The sequence below is a fragment of the Poromitra crassiceps genome, assembly GCF_964638095.1.
Source record: "Poromitra crassiceps genome assembly, chromosome: 22".
NCBI classification, from domain to species: Eukaryota; Metazoa; Chordata; class Actinopteri; order Beryciformes; family Melamphaidae; genus Poromitra; species Poromitra crassiceps.
The window spans coordinates 14,020,236-14,035,850 of NC_139647.1; the positions used below are offsets into that span (position 1 = coordinate 14,020,236).

The 15,615-nt window shown below is 43.0% G+C and overlaps 1 protein-coding gene across 1 annotated transcript in view; it reads right to left on the reverse strand.

The window, feature by feature from the left end:
- Positions 1-15,480, reverse strand: part of ate1 (arginyltransferase 1) — a gene marked incomplete at its 3' end in the record, with an annotated part of 64,886 nt that extends 49,406 nt beyond the window's left edge. The window contains exons 1-5 of the mRNA XM_083658311.1: positions 15,376-15,480; positions 10,998-11,061; positions 10,773-10,835; positions 10,449-10,552; positions 6,746-6,970 (exon numbers count right to left, since the gene is read on the reverse strand). Coding sequence (XP_083514437.1) covers positions 6,746-6,970; positions 10,449-10,552; positions 10,773-10,835; positions 10,998-11,061; positions 15,376-15,478 — 559 coding nt within the window. The 5' untranslated portion in view covers positions 15,479-15,480. The remainder of the gene's footprint in view (positions 1-6,745; positions 6,971-10,448; positions 10,553-10,772; positions 10,836-10,997; positions 11,062-15,375) is intronic.
- Between the last annotated feature and the right edge of the window lie 135 nt (positions 15,481-15,615).

Below are 15,615 nucleotides of genomic sequence, written 5' to 3' on the forward strand. Positions count from 1 at the left end.
TGTTTTGAATGATTTGGCATCTTCTATTACTGTCAACACAAAGTTTTGGGGGGAAATCTTTTTGCCTGGCGGGGGCGCTGTAGAATGATAGGGGAAACACTGCATCATATAGCTTTAAAAATGGACAAGGATGACACAATAAAGTCACGACTTATTTCCATTGTGGTCCTTGATCTTTCTGGCAACCACTTCCAATGGAGGAGACGGAGTGGTGGAGTTCACTCTGTTACAGAGAACACAAAACAGTGTTTCCCACAGGATCTTGAGTATTTGTGGTGGGGGACCGCAGACCCCCTAGGGGGGTGCGGGTTCTATGAAGAACATGTCATCATTACTGTGCTGTGGGTTTACAATGACAAACTAAATTTCTCCCTATAGGCCAGGGATACTCAACTTGCTTTGCCCGGGGGCCACTTTCGTGAAATGATAGAAGGCGAGGGGCCAGTTAATAAACAAACAATATACATTTTTCTGTAGCGCATTGTAGGTTTTTGGGGTGTCAGCCGGAGTTTAGGCTGACAATGTTGTGCACACCGGATAGTAGTTAGTTAGGTTAAGTTAGTTAGGTTAAGTACATACATAAGTGCCTGGGTAGCGAGCAGATGGCGGTATTTGACAATTTAGCAGCTAAATCATAGATTATTGAAAGATATTCCATATTCCAGACTGAAATGCTATAACAGAAGTATTGGCCAGAATGACATGAACATTTGGACACTTATTCAGCGGATATCTTGCATGTTGCGTTCAGGTGCATGGTTAAAAAAAAAAACATCTTGTTGTGGCGATCTTGGTCAAAATCTTGTTGTGGCGGTGCGCCATAAATTCCTTTATGTATGGGAAACACTGCAAAAGGAAGGACTATACAGTACATATACTGTCCATGTGAAGACATATAGCACACTGCAGAGGGACACGTTACAGACTAGTGTGTAACACAAAAGCAAAGACTATACAGTACATATACTGTCCATGTGAAGACATATAGCACACTGCAGAGGGACACATTACAGACTAGTGTGTAACACAAAAGCAAAGACTATACAGTACATATACTGTCCATGTGAAGACATATAGCACACTGCAGAGGGACACGTTACAGACTAGTGTGTAACACAAAAGCAAAGACTATACAGTACATATACTGTCCATGTGAAGACATATAGCACACTGCAGAGGGACACGTTACAGACTAGTGTGTAACACAAAAGCAAAGACTATACAGTACGGTACATATACTGTCCATGTGAAGACATATAGCACACTGCAGAGGGACACGTTACAGACTAGTGTGTAACACAAAAGCAAAGACTATACAGTACATATACTGTCCATGTGAAGACATATAGCACACTGCAGAGGGACACATTACAGACTAGTGTGTAACACAAAAGCAAAGACTATACAGTACATATACTGTCCATGTGAAGACATATAGCACACTGCAGAGGGACACATTACAGACTAGTGTGTAACACAAAAGCAAAGACTATACAGTACATATACTGTCCATGTGAAGACATATAGCACACTGCAGAGGGACACATTACAGACTAGTGTGTAACACAAAAGCAAAGACTATACAGTACATATACTGTCCATGTGAAGACATATAGCACACTGCAGAGGGACACGTTACAGACTAGTGTGTAACACAAAAGCAAAGACTATACAGTACATATACTGTCCATGTGAACACATATAGCACACTGCAGAGGGACACATTACAGACTAGTGTGTAACACAAAAGCAAAGACTATACAGTACGGTACATATACTGTCCATGTGAAGACATATAGCACACTGCAGAAGGACACGTTACAGAGTAGCGTGTCCACTCTCTCCAAAGCAACACCAGTAACTAAATCTCTCCCCGTTTCCCTCTTTCTGTCCCCCTCCTCATCCTAGTCCTCCTCCTCCTCCTCCTGGGCTCTTGCCAAGCCATCTAGCACTCCTCCTCCTCCTCCTCCTCCTCCTGGGCTCTTGCCAAGCCCTCTAGCACTCCTCCTCCTCCTCCTCCTCCTCCTCCTCCTCCTCATCCTCCTCCTCCTCCTCCTCCTGGGCTCTTGCCAAGCCCTCTAGCACTCCGGGCATCATCCCATGTCAACAGTTTACACGCCCACATCCTGTTTGGAGCAATAAGGAAACGAGAGCCATTTCCTGCTTGTCCCATTGCCAGCCGCCACCGTCGGCCCGCTGGCTTACCGACTTTCCCCTCCACCGACGTCACGGTGAAGACAGAGGGACACCCGCTGTTCAGCCAGGGAGAGGGGGAAACTCTGGCATCGGCTGAGCTTCAATGTCAGCATTCAACACCAGTTGACTCCAACTCAAGAAGAGTCTCTACTTTTTGCTGCTGTTCAGACTCGACTGTTTGAATATCAAACTGCCAGGCACAGCTTCTGTCCTGCACAATGCATGTGTTAACCCATTGATACCTGATGCAGCATTTGCGTGTATATCCCTCATTTGTGTGCGTATCCCTTTAAGACCGCGAACCGCGTTAACGCGGTTCACGGTCTTAAAGGGATACACACACAAATGCTGCATCAGGTATCAAAGAACTGTGTGCTGATAATGCCTGATCAAAACCATCTAAATGTATGAATTTATTATGAACCCATTGGGAGGTTTATAATACTTCCTTGTCCACTACAGGACAGAAACGATCTTCTAGCAGGATGAGAGGGTGAATTTCATAGTATTTCACAGGATATATTATCGTTCCTTTTTTTTTGTAATTTCAGTAACTTCAGCCCTCATCATACTGTAGGTACCAACATTTCACTCCTACTCAGAATTTTAACCCTTTAAATGCCAGTTTATTTATATAATGCCACTGTTTTGTTATAGTGTAAAAAAACACACAACATTCATTATTTTCCATATTATAATCAATGCAAAGTGGATTGTTTTCTTGGGGGGGGGGGGGGGGGGGGGGAGTATCAGCGCCTGGGATATGTCAATGATTGGCAGCAACATTGATTTTGATAAATTTTTATTTTTGTGCAGATTTAAACATATAAATCCCCATTAAAGCCCATAAAAAGCCTGAAAAAGAGGAAAAAGATGTGACTTTTGAACCTCCAGCCATTTTTGCATCAAATCATTAATTACCTGATGTTAAGCATTCGTCCTGGAGTTAAGCCTTCATTCACCTTTGTAGTTTTTACTGTGTTTTACTATTTTCCACCATTTCCCCATGTTTGCCATAAGGATCCAGTTCATGTAAACTGCATGAAATTGGGGGGGGAGGGTTTGCAAATTTCAGACTAACGATGCAAAAATGTGCATAATACAAATACGAAAAAGGACAACTTTTGTCCCCAATAGGGTATAACCATTACTTGCATTTGTCAATGCAGGCTGAACGGACAACGTGAAGACCAATACAATGACAGAGGGAGGGAGGAGGGGGGGAGGGAGGAGGGGGGGGAGGGAGGAGGGGGGGGGGGCTGCCCTGTCTTCAGCGGGGGGGTAGTGCCACCTATCAACATCTGGAGTCAGTAGTAGTAGCATTTTATGGGTTGATGAATACTACCCTTGGAAACTTGTGGGAGGTGCCACTTTTCTGTCATCCCCGCCCAATCAAAATACAGCTTCCATCCCGCCCAATCAAAATACAGCTTCAAGGAAAGAAAAGACATTTGTCAAACAAATGCATCCCATCATGCATCATAAACAGTCAGGATAACCCGCACCGGCGCTGAAACCTAACACTACTGTTCCTACTACTTCCTACGGTGTCAATGTTAGTCTTTTATTACACAGTTTTGTTGAACGCTCAATTCTGATTGGCTGAATGAACGTAATCCTCAGGCTGGATGTTTTTGAATAACACGCAGCTCCATCATCCATCACGCCGATACGTCGATAAATCACCATCACCTGCACACAGCAGGCAGCCATGCACTGTAATCAACACTACTATTAGTCGATGCCAATGAATGGTGTCAATGTTACGTCTTTTATTACACAGTTTCGTTGAATACTCAATTCTGATTGGCCAATGAAGGCATTATCCTATCACTCAAGTAAGGAGATCCATTCGATTTGTCTTTTTATTACTAATCAAATTAACCCATTGATACTTGATGCGGCATTTGTGTGTGTATCCCTTTAAGTAACGCGGTTCGCGGTCTTAAAGGGATACGCACACAAATTAGGGATATATTATACACGCAAATGCTGCATCAGGTATCAATGGGTTAACCAGCGACACCTTGTGTCAAAAGGAGGTGAGGCTGAACAACAATCTTACTGGATTTGGATCTGTTGCTATTTGGTGCATGGAGCACATGGATACTAGCTACATACATTTCAATGTTTGTAATCCTGCTGAACTACTATTTTTGGAAGAAGCGTGTAAATAAAATAATAAAATCATTCTGAATCCATAATTCTATTGTCACATGATAAATGTGTTCAGTGGCTGTGCAATAAGCAGAATAGTGTACAGACAGCATAAGACGCTTCAGGCCCGACGTCAGCCTTCCACAAATGATCTTATTCTGCAACAATGGCCGATCCCTTTGCTAAGTCACTGCAAATTAAATGGCTTGTTGGATTAGACTGAAAACTGAAAACAGCAAGTACTTCAAATATGAAGACAACTGGATACAAATGCATGTATGCAAATTCCAATGCTTGTCTATTCATTGTAATTGCCATAATCTCTTGATTTAAAAAAGAACCCAACCCAATTTTTGAAGGAGAAAAAAACACGTTCCATCTGTACTTCTCCATCTATTTACCTCCGGCTGTAGCTGGGCTATACGGCAGATGGGGAGCGCCATGTTTTCTGAAACTAGCAGTGGAAGCTGCCAAAAGTCATAAAGCCTGAGAAGAGCTATGGCCAGGTGTTTTCTGTTGAAGGTGAACGAGGGGGGAGTGGAGAACCACTGTCTGGGACACACTAAATCCTCCCTGCTTCCTCTTTCCCTGTGCCTGCTGTTATTCTGAGGCTCTGGAGAGAAGAGTGCGGCACTGCTGAGCGCTTCGGTCCCTCCTATGGTTCCCTCTTACACTGCAAACCACACTAAACTACTGACGAGAGGTGTAACAGCCAGGAGGAGGAACTGGCACCTCTGAAATTCTTCTGTCTGTGTGTGTGTGTTTATGTCTGTGTCTGGATCAAACAGTGCCAATACCAGGCGTTCCTGCTCCAATGGACGTCTTTGCCCGCTATGATTAACGACCACGGGGGCCCTGTTCTCATTAAGCTGTGTGTGAGAGAGAAGACTGGTCGGAGGCCTGAGTGTTGCTTCTGTGTCTAATAGGAGTTGATTATCTCTTCGCTACAACTGTTATTCATTCATTACTGCTTTGTTACTGTGAGTTGTCGGAGGATATCCTGTGCTGGAGAGGAAGGGGGGGGGGGGGGACATGACATATGTAGGGCCAAACCAGACCCATTCATAAAAAATACAGAGGGAAGGCCAGCTCCATTCATGCAGCTCCTGTACAGAGGAGTCCATTACAAGGTCAATACTGACACCTTCTGGCTAGCAGTGGTACGTACGTACACAGAAAAATCACATTGTCAGGTTTACAATTTATTGCAATGCAATCAAGTGATGATACAGATGAAGATTGCAACTTTTTAGAGTGCTCTCTGCTGCAGTTACAAAGCATACCAGGCATCCAAAATAATTAGCCATGTAAGGAACACTAAGCTGCAAACACCCTGTGGGTAGATGCAGAGCAGAACCACAGGTCAGAGGAGTGTTGGTAGTGGGTTAGGGGTTAGGGGTTAGTCAGCAGAACTCACAGCAGCAGCATAGATTATTTGGGGGTAACAAGAGAATTTGGGGAACAAGGTGGGAACTAAGCCACCAACCAAAATACTAGCCGCTTTGGGAGGCAACCAACTATTATCCAGAAGTCCTGTGTATTCTGAAATTCTGGTTGGCTCATACAATATTTTAAGTGACGGGTCAATTTTGGGATTTAACTGTTGATAAAAAGGAAAATCTCTTCCACTCTACAGCATGCTCTAATTAATAATCCTTTATTTATATTTATTATATAAAAGGGAAGTGGGTTCTGCGATTTTGGTGACGTGACGTTTGATGTCACTCACTGTCACTCGAGCACTCGATGATGTCATCAGTGATGGTAAGTGGGCGCTGTGTGCGATTTTGGTCTGCGATCTCGAACAATTCAGATCAGTCTGCTGTTGCTCTAGTCAACACCTTGTTCTCGCTCAGGGAAACAATCGAGCCAATCAGCATCACTAGTGATTGATAAATTCAACAATTAGGTGCTTAAGTAAGCCTAAGTCACAGCCAAATGATAACAAGTCTCAGAATGTTGTGTTTTGTGATACAAACATGATGATGAGTTGGAATTATGCTGTGTGCAAACTTGGATATCAGGCAACTTTGTAGGAGGAAACAGGTGCCATTACAAGGTTTGCCTGATGGTGGCACTATGGAGCTTGACCAATTGTGGTCTGACAGACACTTCTGGGTCCATCCATATGTGAAATTTGATTGCTACATTAAGCGTTTAGGAATTTTGCCTCGCTTCCTTCCTGTTTGTGCAGCTGAACTAATATAGAATTGCTGTACAAATTAAAATGTATTCATGATAATTAATTAATAATTAAATTCATGCATCGACTTAGCCACTGCAGTAAAAAAAGATATTGGTGTTCAATTAAACACCCAGATTGTAACCAAATCTGCAAGCTTGATCATCTGTATCAAGTCATTTTCCTTCATTAAGGGATGTGACATCTTACCTGGTTTGGGAGTCGTGGCTGCTGATCTCCCCTCTGAGACAGGAGCTGCTGATGTCCCCTCTGAGACAGGAGCTGGATCTTTCCTTGATGTTTCTGAGTCTGCTGGTTTGGAATCCGCCGCCTCCTTCTGAATGTCTATGATAGCTGGACACTCCACTCCTGACAGAGACACTTTAGCCGGCTCCCGTGGACCTGCATCTCCACCCACAGAGTCCATCGGCTCCCCTGCCAAAGACACAATCAACATCCCTTACACTAGATCATGTATACTCTAGCGCAGTGTTTCTGGGGAGCCACTTTTTTTTTTTTTTTTTTTATCCACACACAAGAAAAACAAACTCAGACACAGGAAAGAAAAGAAAAACAAAACAAACAAAAAAACATACAACATTACAACATTGTGTTACCAGTCACATAAGGTGCTTGTGCTTGAAAAATTATGGCGCGTGGGATCCCACGCAAGGGGTCCATGTAAAACCAGACGGGCGAGCCATCCGCCACCTCTAACCTCAGTCACTTGTCATTCTTGACCTCGTCAAAGTAGGCCAAGAATGGGTCCCAGATAGTTGAGAACCTTCTAAGCGAGTTGGTTCTCAGGGACCTGAGTCTCTCCATCTGTACAACAGAGATCATGTCCATCAGCCACACGTGAAAAGAAGGTGAAGAGGAGGACTTCCATTCCTTCAAAATAAGTTTTTTGGCGACAGTTGTCCCGAGTGTCAGAGATTGCTGCAAAGCTGTAGGGAAGTTCAGAGAGGACTCCGAGCATCCGAATATTGCGAGTTCCGCCTCCAGCTGCAGGGTTATTTTGTAGGCCTTAGAGTACCAATCAAATATTTTGGCCCAGAACCCTGTTAGTAAAGGGCAGAACCAGAAGGCATGAGATAGTGTGCCCTCTGACACCCGACACCTGTCACACAGTGGTGAGACAGAAGGATAGATCTTGTGCAATTTATGCTTGGAGTAGTGAAGACGGTGAGCAACTTTAAATTGGATCAGCTGGTGTCTGCTATTGATTGAGCAGAGTTGCACCACAGACAGACTCCTTTCCCATATAATGTCAGATAAAGCAATACCAAGCTCCCCCTGCCACGCTTCTCTGGGGACCCACCTTTTAAAAAGACAAACCATCGCGACCAAATTCATGATAGGACTTATCTATCAATCATGAGAAGAGCGAATTTGTGCATAAATGAACGTTCATATTTTTAACTGGCATTTCTGCATCACCTTCTTGAATAGGTAAACCAGCCATTTCAAAGATATAAGTCTCATAAATGGCAACTTTGTTTTATGCACGTTACATGTTAAATACTTTATAAATGAGACAAAATAAGTGCATTTAGGTGGAGTTCAAAGGCTCTCGTTCCCCCCCTCTCATCAGTAAAATAATATTTTAATTTTAAATAAAATACTATGGAAGAAATTGTGCACATTTATTTGGTGACCCAAATAAAATCTTCTGCGACCCACCTGTGGGTGCCGGCCCAGTCTTTGGGAAACACTGCTCCAGCGTCACAGTACAGTAGCAACAGTTTTGATGTTGTGTCTATTAGTGAGAGTTCACTATTGTAACACTTTCTAGTTCATCAAAATTGGATGTCATTAGGCCTGCACGATATGAGGAAAATCTGCGATGTGCGATAACATTGTTCAATATAGCGATGACGATACGACTTGCGATAAATAAACAAATATTAAAGTATGCATATTAGCTATACAGTTCCTATGTCTTTCTGCTTTAATAATGCTAACATAGACCCCAAACATAGCCTGTGCCCACTGAATAAATAAATGAAATACACACTGACTCTAGCTGAAACTACGCACAGCGTGTTTGGGCTTTGGCAGAGGGGCGGAGCGCACTGTTGCAAGGGAAAGGTGTACGCTGGATTTACAACACAAGACAAAATGATCAGATGCTGAGTGGGAATGCATGACGCATGTGAATAAAACCACTTTTGTTATTCATTGCGTTTCAGGCAGTCTTTGCGATGTGTTTATTGCACATGTTCATATTGCGATGACGATGAAAATACGATTAATTGTGCAGCCCTAGATGTCATGTCACAAAACGTCTTACAATTAAATGCAAATAAAACTGAACTTATTGTATTGGTCTGGTCTGGACTCTTCAAATGCACTGATGACAAAACACCTTGGCACACTGTATAAGGCATACTATAATTACAGAATCCTAACTTAATTTGGATAAACATGTGAAAACAGTTTCTTACAGCTGCGGAAACTTTCTAAGATTAGATCCTTTCTATCATTCAAGAACCTGGAAACAGTTATTCATGTTTCCATCCCATCGTGCCTTGATTACTGACATTCACTCTACACTTGTTTAAGAGCCAACAGAGTATTTCTAGACAGCAGCTAGTGCTGAAAGCTGCAGCCAGACTCTTCACTGGGTCCAAGAGGACAACACATTTTGGACTGATTTGAAGGTGTTACTAATCACATTAAGGATGGTACTTGCTGGCCTTTTACCCAGCTAATTCACCTCATGTAGAAAAGACAGTCTGGCTTGAAAGACTAACAGGAAGTGCAAACACAATCAAGGTTCCGATTGTGTTTACACTTCCTGTGACTCATAAACCTTAGTCTGACTCGCGTGTGACTCAAACTAGGTTTGACCAGGTGAGTCAGACTAGTTTGAGCAGGTAAACCAGCCGGCGTTTTCAACAGGAAGTCGTGACACAGTGGGTCAAGTGGGCGGGGCTAGATAAGGTGAATATTACAGAGATTTGACCTATAAGCCTAGTTCCTCAGGCAGGGTGCTCCTGACTAACCCGACGCTGCCAGGTGGACGGTTTAGCTCCACATTACGTTTCACTAAACCAGTCAATCTGGGAATGCAGTAACCCGACCCGCTGACTGAGGGGGGGGCTTTTTCCAAGCTACTTGGCAGGTGATTGGATGACCCATCTGTCTATCACCGCTGGTGCGTGTTAACTTCAACCAATCAGATCGCCATGCCTCTGACGTCACGTTTGCGACCGGAGGAAGGTGCCTGTGCCTGTAAGAGATCTCCGTGGTAGTCTATCATTGATTGAGTCCTAGTTGAGAAACTAGTTGTGTGGCTTAGCCTTCCCAAATGTTGAGGGTCGTTTTTTAGAATTTAATACATAGAATTGGGAACGTTACATTCAATTTCATTCAGACTGCCTGTCACTTCCGCGGCGGCAGCCATGTTGACGAGTGAAAAGAGTGAAAAGAACCTAAGCCCGCCGCTGATTTGTCGAGCCGGCATGGTTCGGCCAATCATCCTAACTGCCTGTGCATGACAAGATGGATTACGTCGAGAGAATCTCTTTTGATCTTGCGAGGTTATCCATCTTGCAAGCAAGGTTAGCTCCTGACCGCTCTGCAATCAAGATTAAAAACGAATGGTGACTGACCGTACTTTTTAAATGGCTCCTACACTCTGGAACGACCTGAGATCAGATCATCTGGCATCTTTCAAATCCCTTTCAAAACTCACTTTTTTGGAGTTACTGTTACAGTAACAGTAAATGGAACCAACTAATTTTGTTATAATTTTTTTTTTATGTTTTATTTTTCCCCCATAATACAGTATTGATGTTTGCCTGAAGCATCTATGTAGGTGTGAGGCAGACAGTGCACCATCGCCATAGCACACATACCCTAATCACAGTAAAGAACATCTTCCCAATTGTTTTTGCCAAATACTCACCATCACCTGGTCCTGTTGGCAATTCCCCATTAGAAAGAAATTTGATAATCTTCTTCAAGACCTTCTTGTGGGATCTGGATGGCTGGAAGTCCAAGGCGTGACATCTTGACAGAGAGCACAGAGAAGAGATTTGGTTAGAATAGACCATGTGTATACATTTTCTGCTATTATACAAGTGTGTATTAATTGTACAGTATCTCTCAAACTGCCATGGTTCACCCAGTTTCATGTGTTCGGTGATTTTCTGGTCTATATCATGTTAATTATTACAGCATTAGTCATGACAGAAAACTCTGATGGGTCAGATAAGGTGCTAGTGTTTACCTGATGGTGTACTGTGGGCAGCATGTCTTCTTCATTATGGGCTTGTAGACATATTTCCCACTTCTGTAGAGGAGAGAAATTAATAACATTCACTGTAAAAACCACCGTCAACGGTTAGAAATGTCCCACACAAAAATCCCCTTCTGTTGCACACATAGATATGGTTCATATGTGAGTGAGCAGGGGAATGGGTGGGTTTAGGGGACAGCTGAGCTGGCTTCTTACCTTCTCCATCCTCGGTCTATGAGGTCCTGGTAATCTTCTACTGTCATGGTGTGAGACCACATCCCTGTAGAACAGAGAAGGGTCATCATGAGTTGTATTGATTTACCGCAGGCGCAGATATAAGGAAAAAGCAAATGAAGTTTATTTGGAGGATGTATTTATGTTGTATGTAGCAATGCACCGATTAATCAGCCACTGATCAAGGTTCTAGTCTAGAACCATGGTCGGTGGTCGGTGGTGCAATGCTTGCTACAGAATCTAGACCTTCTGTTCACTGTTGATTGATCAATCCCCATCAACAGAACATGTGATTATAATAACAGTATATTTGTTATTTTCATTTGCTGGTTGATGACAATTGAAATTGAATAGACTTTTTCTTTTAAAAATAGAGACGCGAGGCCCACCCATTTTTAGTGGCCTTCCTGTTTTTCAGTTCAGAGTTGGTGGTGGTGTGGAAAGAGACTCGGTAGCTTCAATTTGTTCATTTCTGAACTGAGCAATTGCTAAGTATTTGATTATTGTACTAATTTGCTATTTTCGATTGTAAACAACACTGATAGCTCACATACTGTATAGGCCTATTCATTTCTGATGTGGTGTTGTGACAGAAGACATGTACGCCCATCACGGGGGAAAAGCTCTGTTCATTTCCACACACCACCGTCATTTTCCTTGAATTAAACATAGCTAAAAGCTGTTGTGTGGTGGGCTGCGCAGACAACAAATGTAAAAAATCGCCAGTTAAACTTTTTTTGTACTCCTGAGCAAAACAAGGAAGCCATTGAGAATTGGCGAGAAGAAAAATGTGGATCTAGCTGTCAAGAAGTAAGTTGGAGTGTTCATCTTCCGTATATACGATCTTTTTGTGCAACACGCGACCATGCACAAGACATAGGAGAACGCCAGGATTGGAGGGGGGGGTTTGTGTTTTCCCCCGTCTTGGGCGTGGTTTCTGAATGATGACGCGTTACGCAGCGTCTCTATAGCCCTCGAATGTGACAACATTACCGTATGACATCATAAGTGAAATCACTAAACTTCAACAGTGACATATTGAAATTGTTACTGTTTACGCTTGCTGTGCAAACAAAGATGATTCCCTGTTCAAATGGAAATAAACCAGCCATCAGAGCATATTGCCATCAAAATTCCCTATAAAAAATTTATTTGTTTATTTTGTTTGGTTTGTCTTGTTTTATTTTACGCAATGTGCGTGTGCTCAAGCAGAGATGTTTATGGATCTGTAATATTGTCAACGAATGAGCAACTGTACGAAAAATAAAACAAATCTTGAAAAAAAAAAAAAAAAAAAAAAAACTATAAAAGGCTTAACTTGAATGAATCAGCCAAGCGCTTTTCACAACTGAACAAAACAAAGTTTTATGAAAGCTTTAAAAAATAAATCTGCAAACTTTTCTGTGGGCTTGAAGTAGGGTATCTCAGTGTGTCCCCAGGGAGGTGGAATTTCCCACAGTGCCTGAAGGCTGGAAGCATACGGTCCTCTGGGATGTAGCCTTATGGCCGGTTCCTTTATCGCAAAATAACTGGGATGTGGAGGCTAAATGATGTCACACTCACATCCGTTTTGTTAGCGTTCCATTTGCAGAAAACTGGAGCTGGGAAGTTCACTGTTGCGAGTCAGCTCTTGGTCAGATCCAGTCGCTAGCCAGGCTAGCCATCGTTAGCAATAACAGTTGTAAACAAGGCATTTCGTAGCATTTTGCTCATACAAACACTGCGCGAACCTGTCCACACAGATCGAAGTTAGGCAGTGATGTTAGTACAGCTGATTTAATGAGACACAAACAAGACAGAAGTTCTAATAAACAGCATTTACTACGATTATAACTACCGTACTGTTGTTTGCACAGAGCAGCCATCTTGAATTTTTGAGGTGGGGGCTGCTGAGGCTCCTACGAGTTTGGAATGGGAAATACCAGCTCTTGTGACGTCACCGTCCCCGCTCATGACCTTTGAACCGTAAGATTACCAGTTCCCACTTATAAAGGAATGCACGAATAGCACCCCGGGCCAGATCCCAGTTCGTGAAATGCTTTCACACTAACAGTATCAGTTTCCATCTAAACCACCCAGGGAAAACTATATTCACACGACACACACATTTGCCATTTTCCACGTCCCAGTAGAGCAGTGTTTTGCGAGAGTCCACAGAGACGGAGAGAGACAACACAGTGTGAAATAACAGAGCAACACTACTGCAGGGAAGCAGTGAATGGCAGATGACTGGACCATTCCTCCCCTCCTGCTACCTGCTATGGCCTGTCCTACAGGTGTAGCACCAACAGAGCAGGTGTCCCCTGAGGCAGTGAGAGCCTCTGGATTCTGGCAGGGAGAAATTCTATCTCGCACATTGACGATAACATAATTGTCGCAACAATGTTTTCACTAAGTACCTCTGTTTGGACGAAAAGCCACAATCATATTTACCACATACATACTAAAGGCTAGATCTGATCACAACATGGTCTTATAAACTCTATGCCATCAGTTCTGTTATGTATTCAGTCAATTCATCTTTCTTCACGTTATGCAAATTGATGGATTTTCTACACACAGAGAGACAGGCCTGCTAAATGTCAGGTGCTGGACAGATTTTTTTGGCGCATGTGTGTGTGTGTGTGACCATTTTGGTTGCACTCTGGAGCCTTGTCTGCTAGTAATTTGAAATATTTAATACTAATAACAAGCAGACATGTAAACAAACAAGCTTGTTGGTTCCACTGACCACTTCAGCGATGGTCTGTCTGGGACACATTCAGAGAGAATGTCAACAGAAATGGGCCAATGGGCTTCATTAAATGTTCAATTAGCCCGGCTATTTCCTGTCCTTATCAATTTACATGATCACTTTAAACAAAGTGTTTCGGGGTTCACTTGGAAGAGGCCGCCCCTCTCAGGCTGACCAGGGAGTGAACTGTACATTCATGTACAGTAAATAAATACACGGCGTGTTACGTTTCAGCATGTCGAAATCCAGTCTCATATTGACGCTGACTGTGACATTTCTCTCTCCACATGTTGCAATCTATGTTGCCTGTTCAGTCTGAAAAACTAAGAGAGTACTGAGGGTGGATGGACTGCCGACTCAGAAACTAAACTGACAACAAGTTAGTATGGGGACATGACAAATCACTGGCCATAAGAGTATATCCACAATAACCTCCAAATTACACCATCACAAACAAGATAATGCAATTCTGAACACTATAAGCTATCATGTGTACATCAAGCATGAACTCTCACATGGCATGATAATTATCCGGAGACTGTAGGCACTCCACACCAAAATATGGAAAGGAACAAAAACGAAATATCTTGCATTCCTCACACCCCAGCCAGGGGTTGATGCCTGGGGCTGTTCAGACCTGGCTGTTCAGACCTGTCCTTCCTGTTGTCTGTGTGAAGGTGCTAACACAGTGGTTCTCAAATTCTTTCACATGAAGGACCCCTAAACTGACAAAGATTAGACCACGGACCGGCATTTCATAGGATTTTGTCCCATGGTCCCCCATATGATAATAAGATTGATGCTTTAGATGTTTTATTACAGAAAGTGTATAAAACCCATGACCAAAATAGTCATTGTGTTACTTATGAATAGGTTTATAGCTAAAGTAAATTACCCCCCTTTTGGCTGGGGACCCCCTGGAACGCCCTCAAGGACCCCTGGGGGTCCCCGGACCCCCATTTGAGAAGCACTGTGCTAACAGACTACAAGTGAGAGGGACAGCTGCAGTTTTGCTTGCGAGCTAAGGGCGTTTAGCCCAGCTTCGCTAGCTCGCTGCTGCTCACTCAATATAGGGTAGGATGTAAATTGAAGTGTACAAGGCTATAAGGCTAAATCCAGAGTGTATATTGTTATAATACAGTGTTAATGTTAGCCTCGCCTAAAAAAGTGTTGTGGAAAGTGAAGTGGGGTCATTAACGTTAATTGAAGGGAAGGTAATATTGGTTCTTATTCCAAGGCTCTCTTGGTTGGTTCTCCAGGAAGGCGTGAGGGTTGAGAGGTAAAGAGCTCAAATTGAGCGAACCTTTACATTTGCTATTTGGGCAAAGTTAGCTTATGTTCCCTAGCTTAGCTATTCGTTAAACAACACAAGTTATTCAAGTGCGTTACGTAGGCTGTCAATGTAACAATATTGTAAATAGCAACATAGCAACAACATTTAGGTGTGGGTTAATTGACGTTAGGCTTGCACAGCACTATATACCAACATTAGCCCTCTTTCCAAACAGTAACGTTACCATTCCAGCAAATAGACGGAGCTCCATCACAGGACATAACGCTAATAATGCTAACGCAACAGTTCAGTGGAGTGGTAACGAATAGTTCGCTATTTCATTGAAGACTTACCATGAGAGAAGTTGCCCTTTTCATTTTTACAATAACCACAGCGGTAACCGTCGTCCCCACCGAAATATTCTACTATTGTGTACGAGTTGTTTCCTCCTGCCATCTTTCTCGTCTCAGATGACAGCTACAATACATCCATGGCTTGGCTACAGCTAGCCGGTGTCGGAAGGAGGGGAGGAGCCAGCAGTGACACATGCCAGTAAGGACCCGCCCTACTCTGCCTCTGATTGGGTTAGGTTT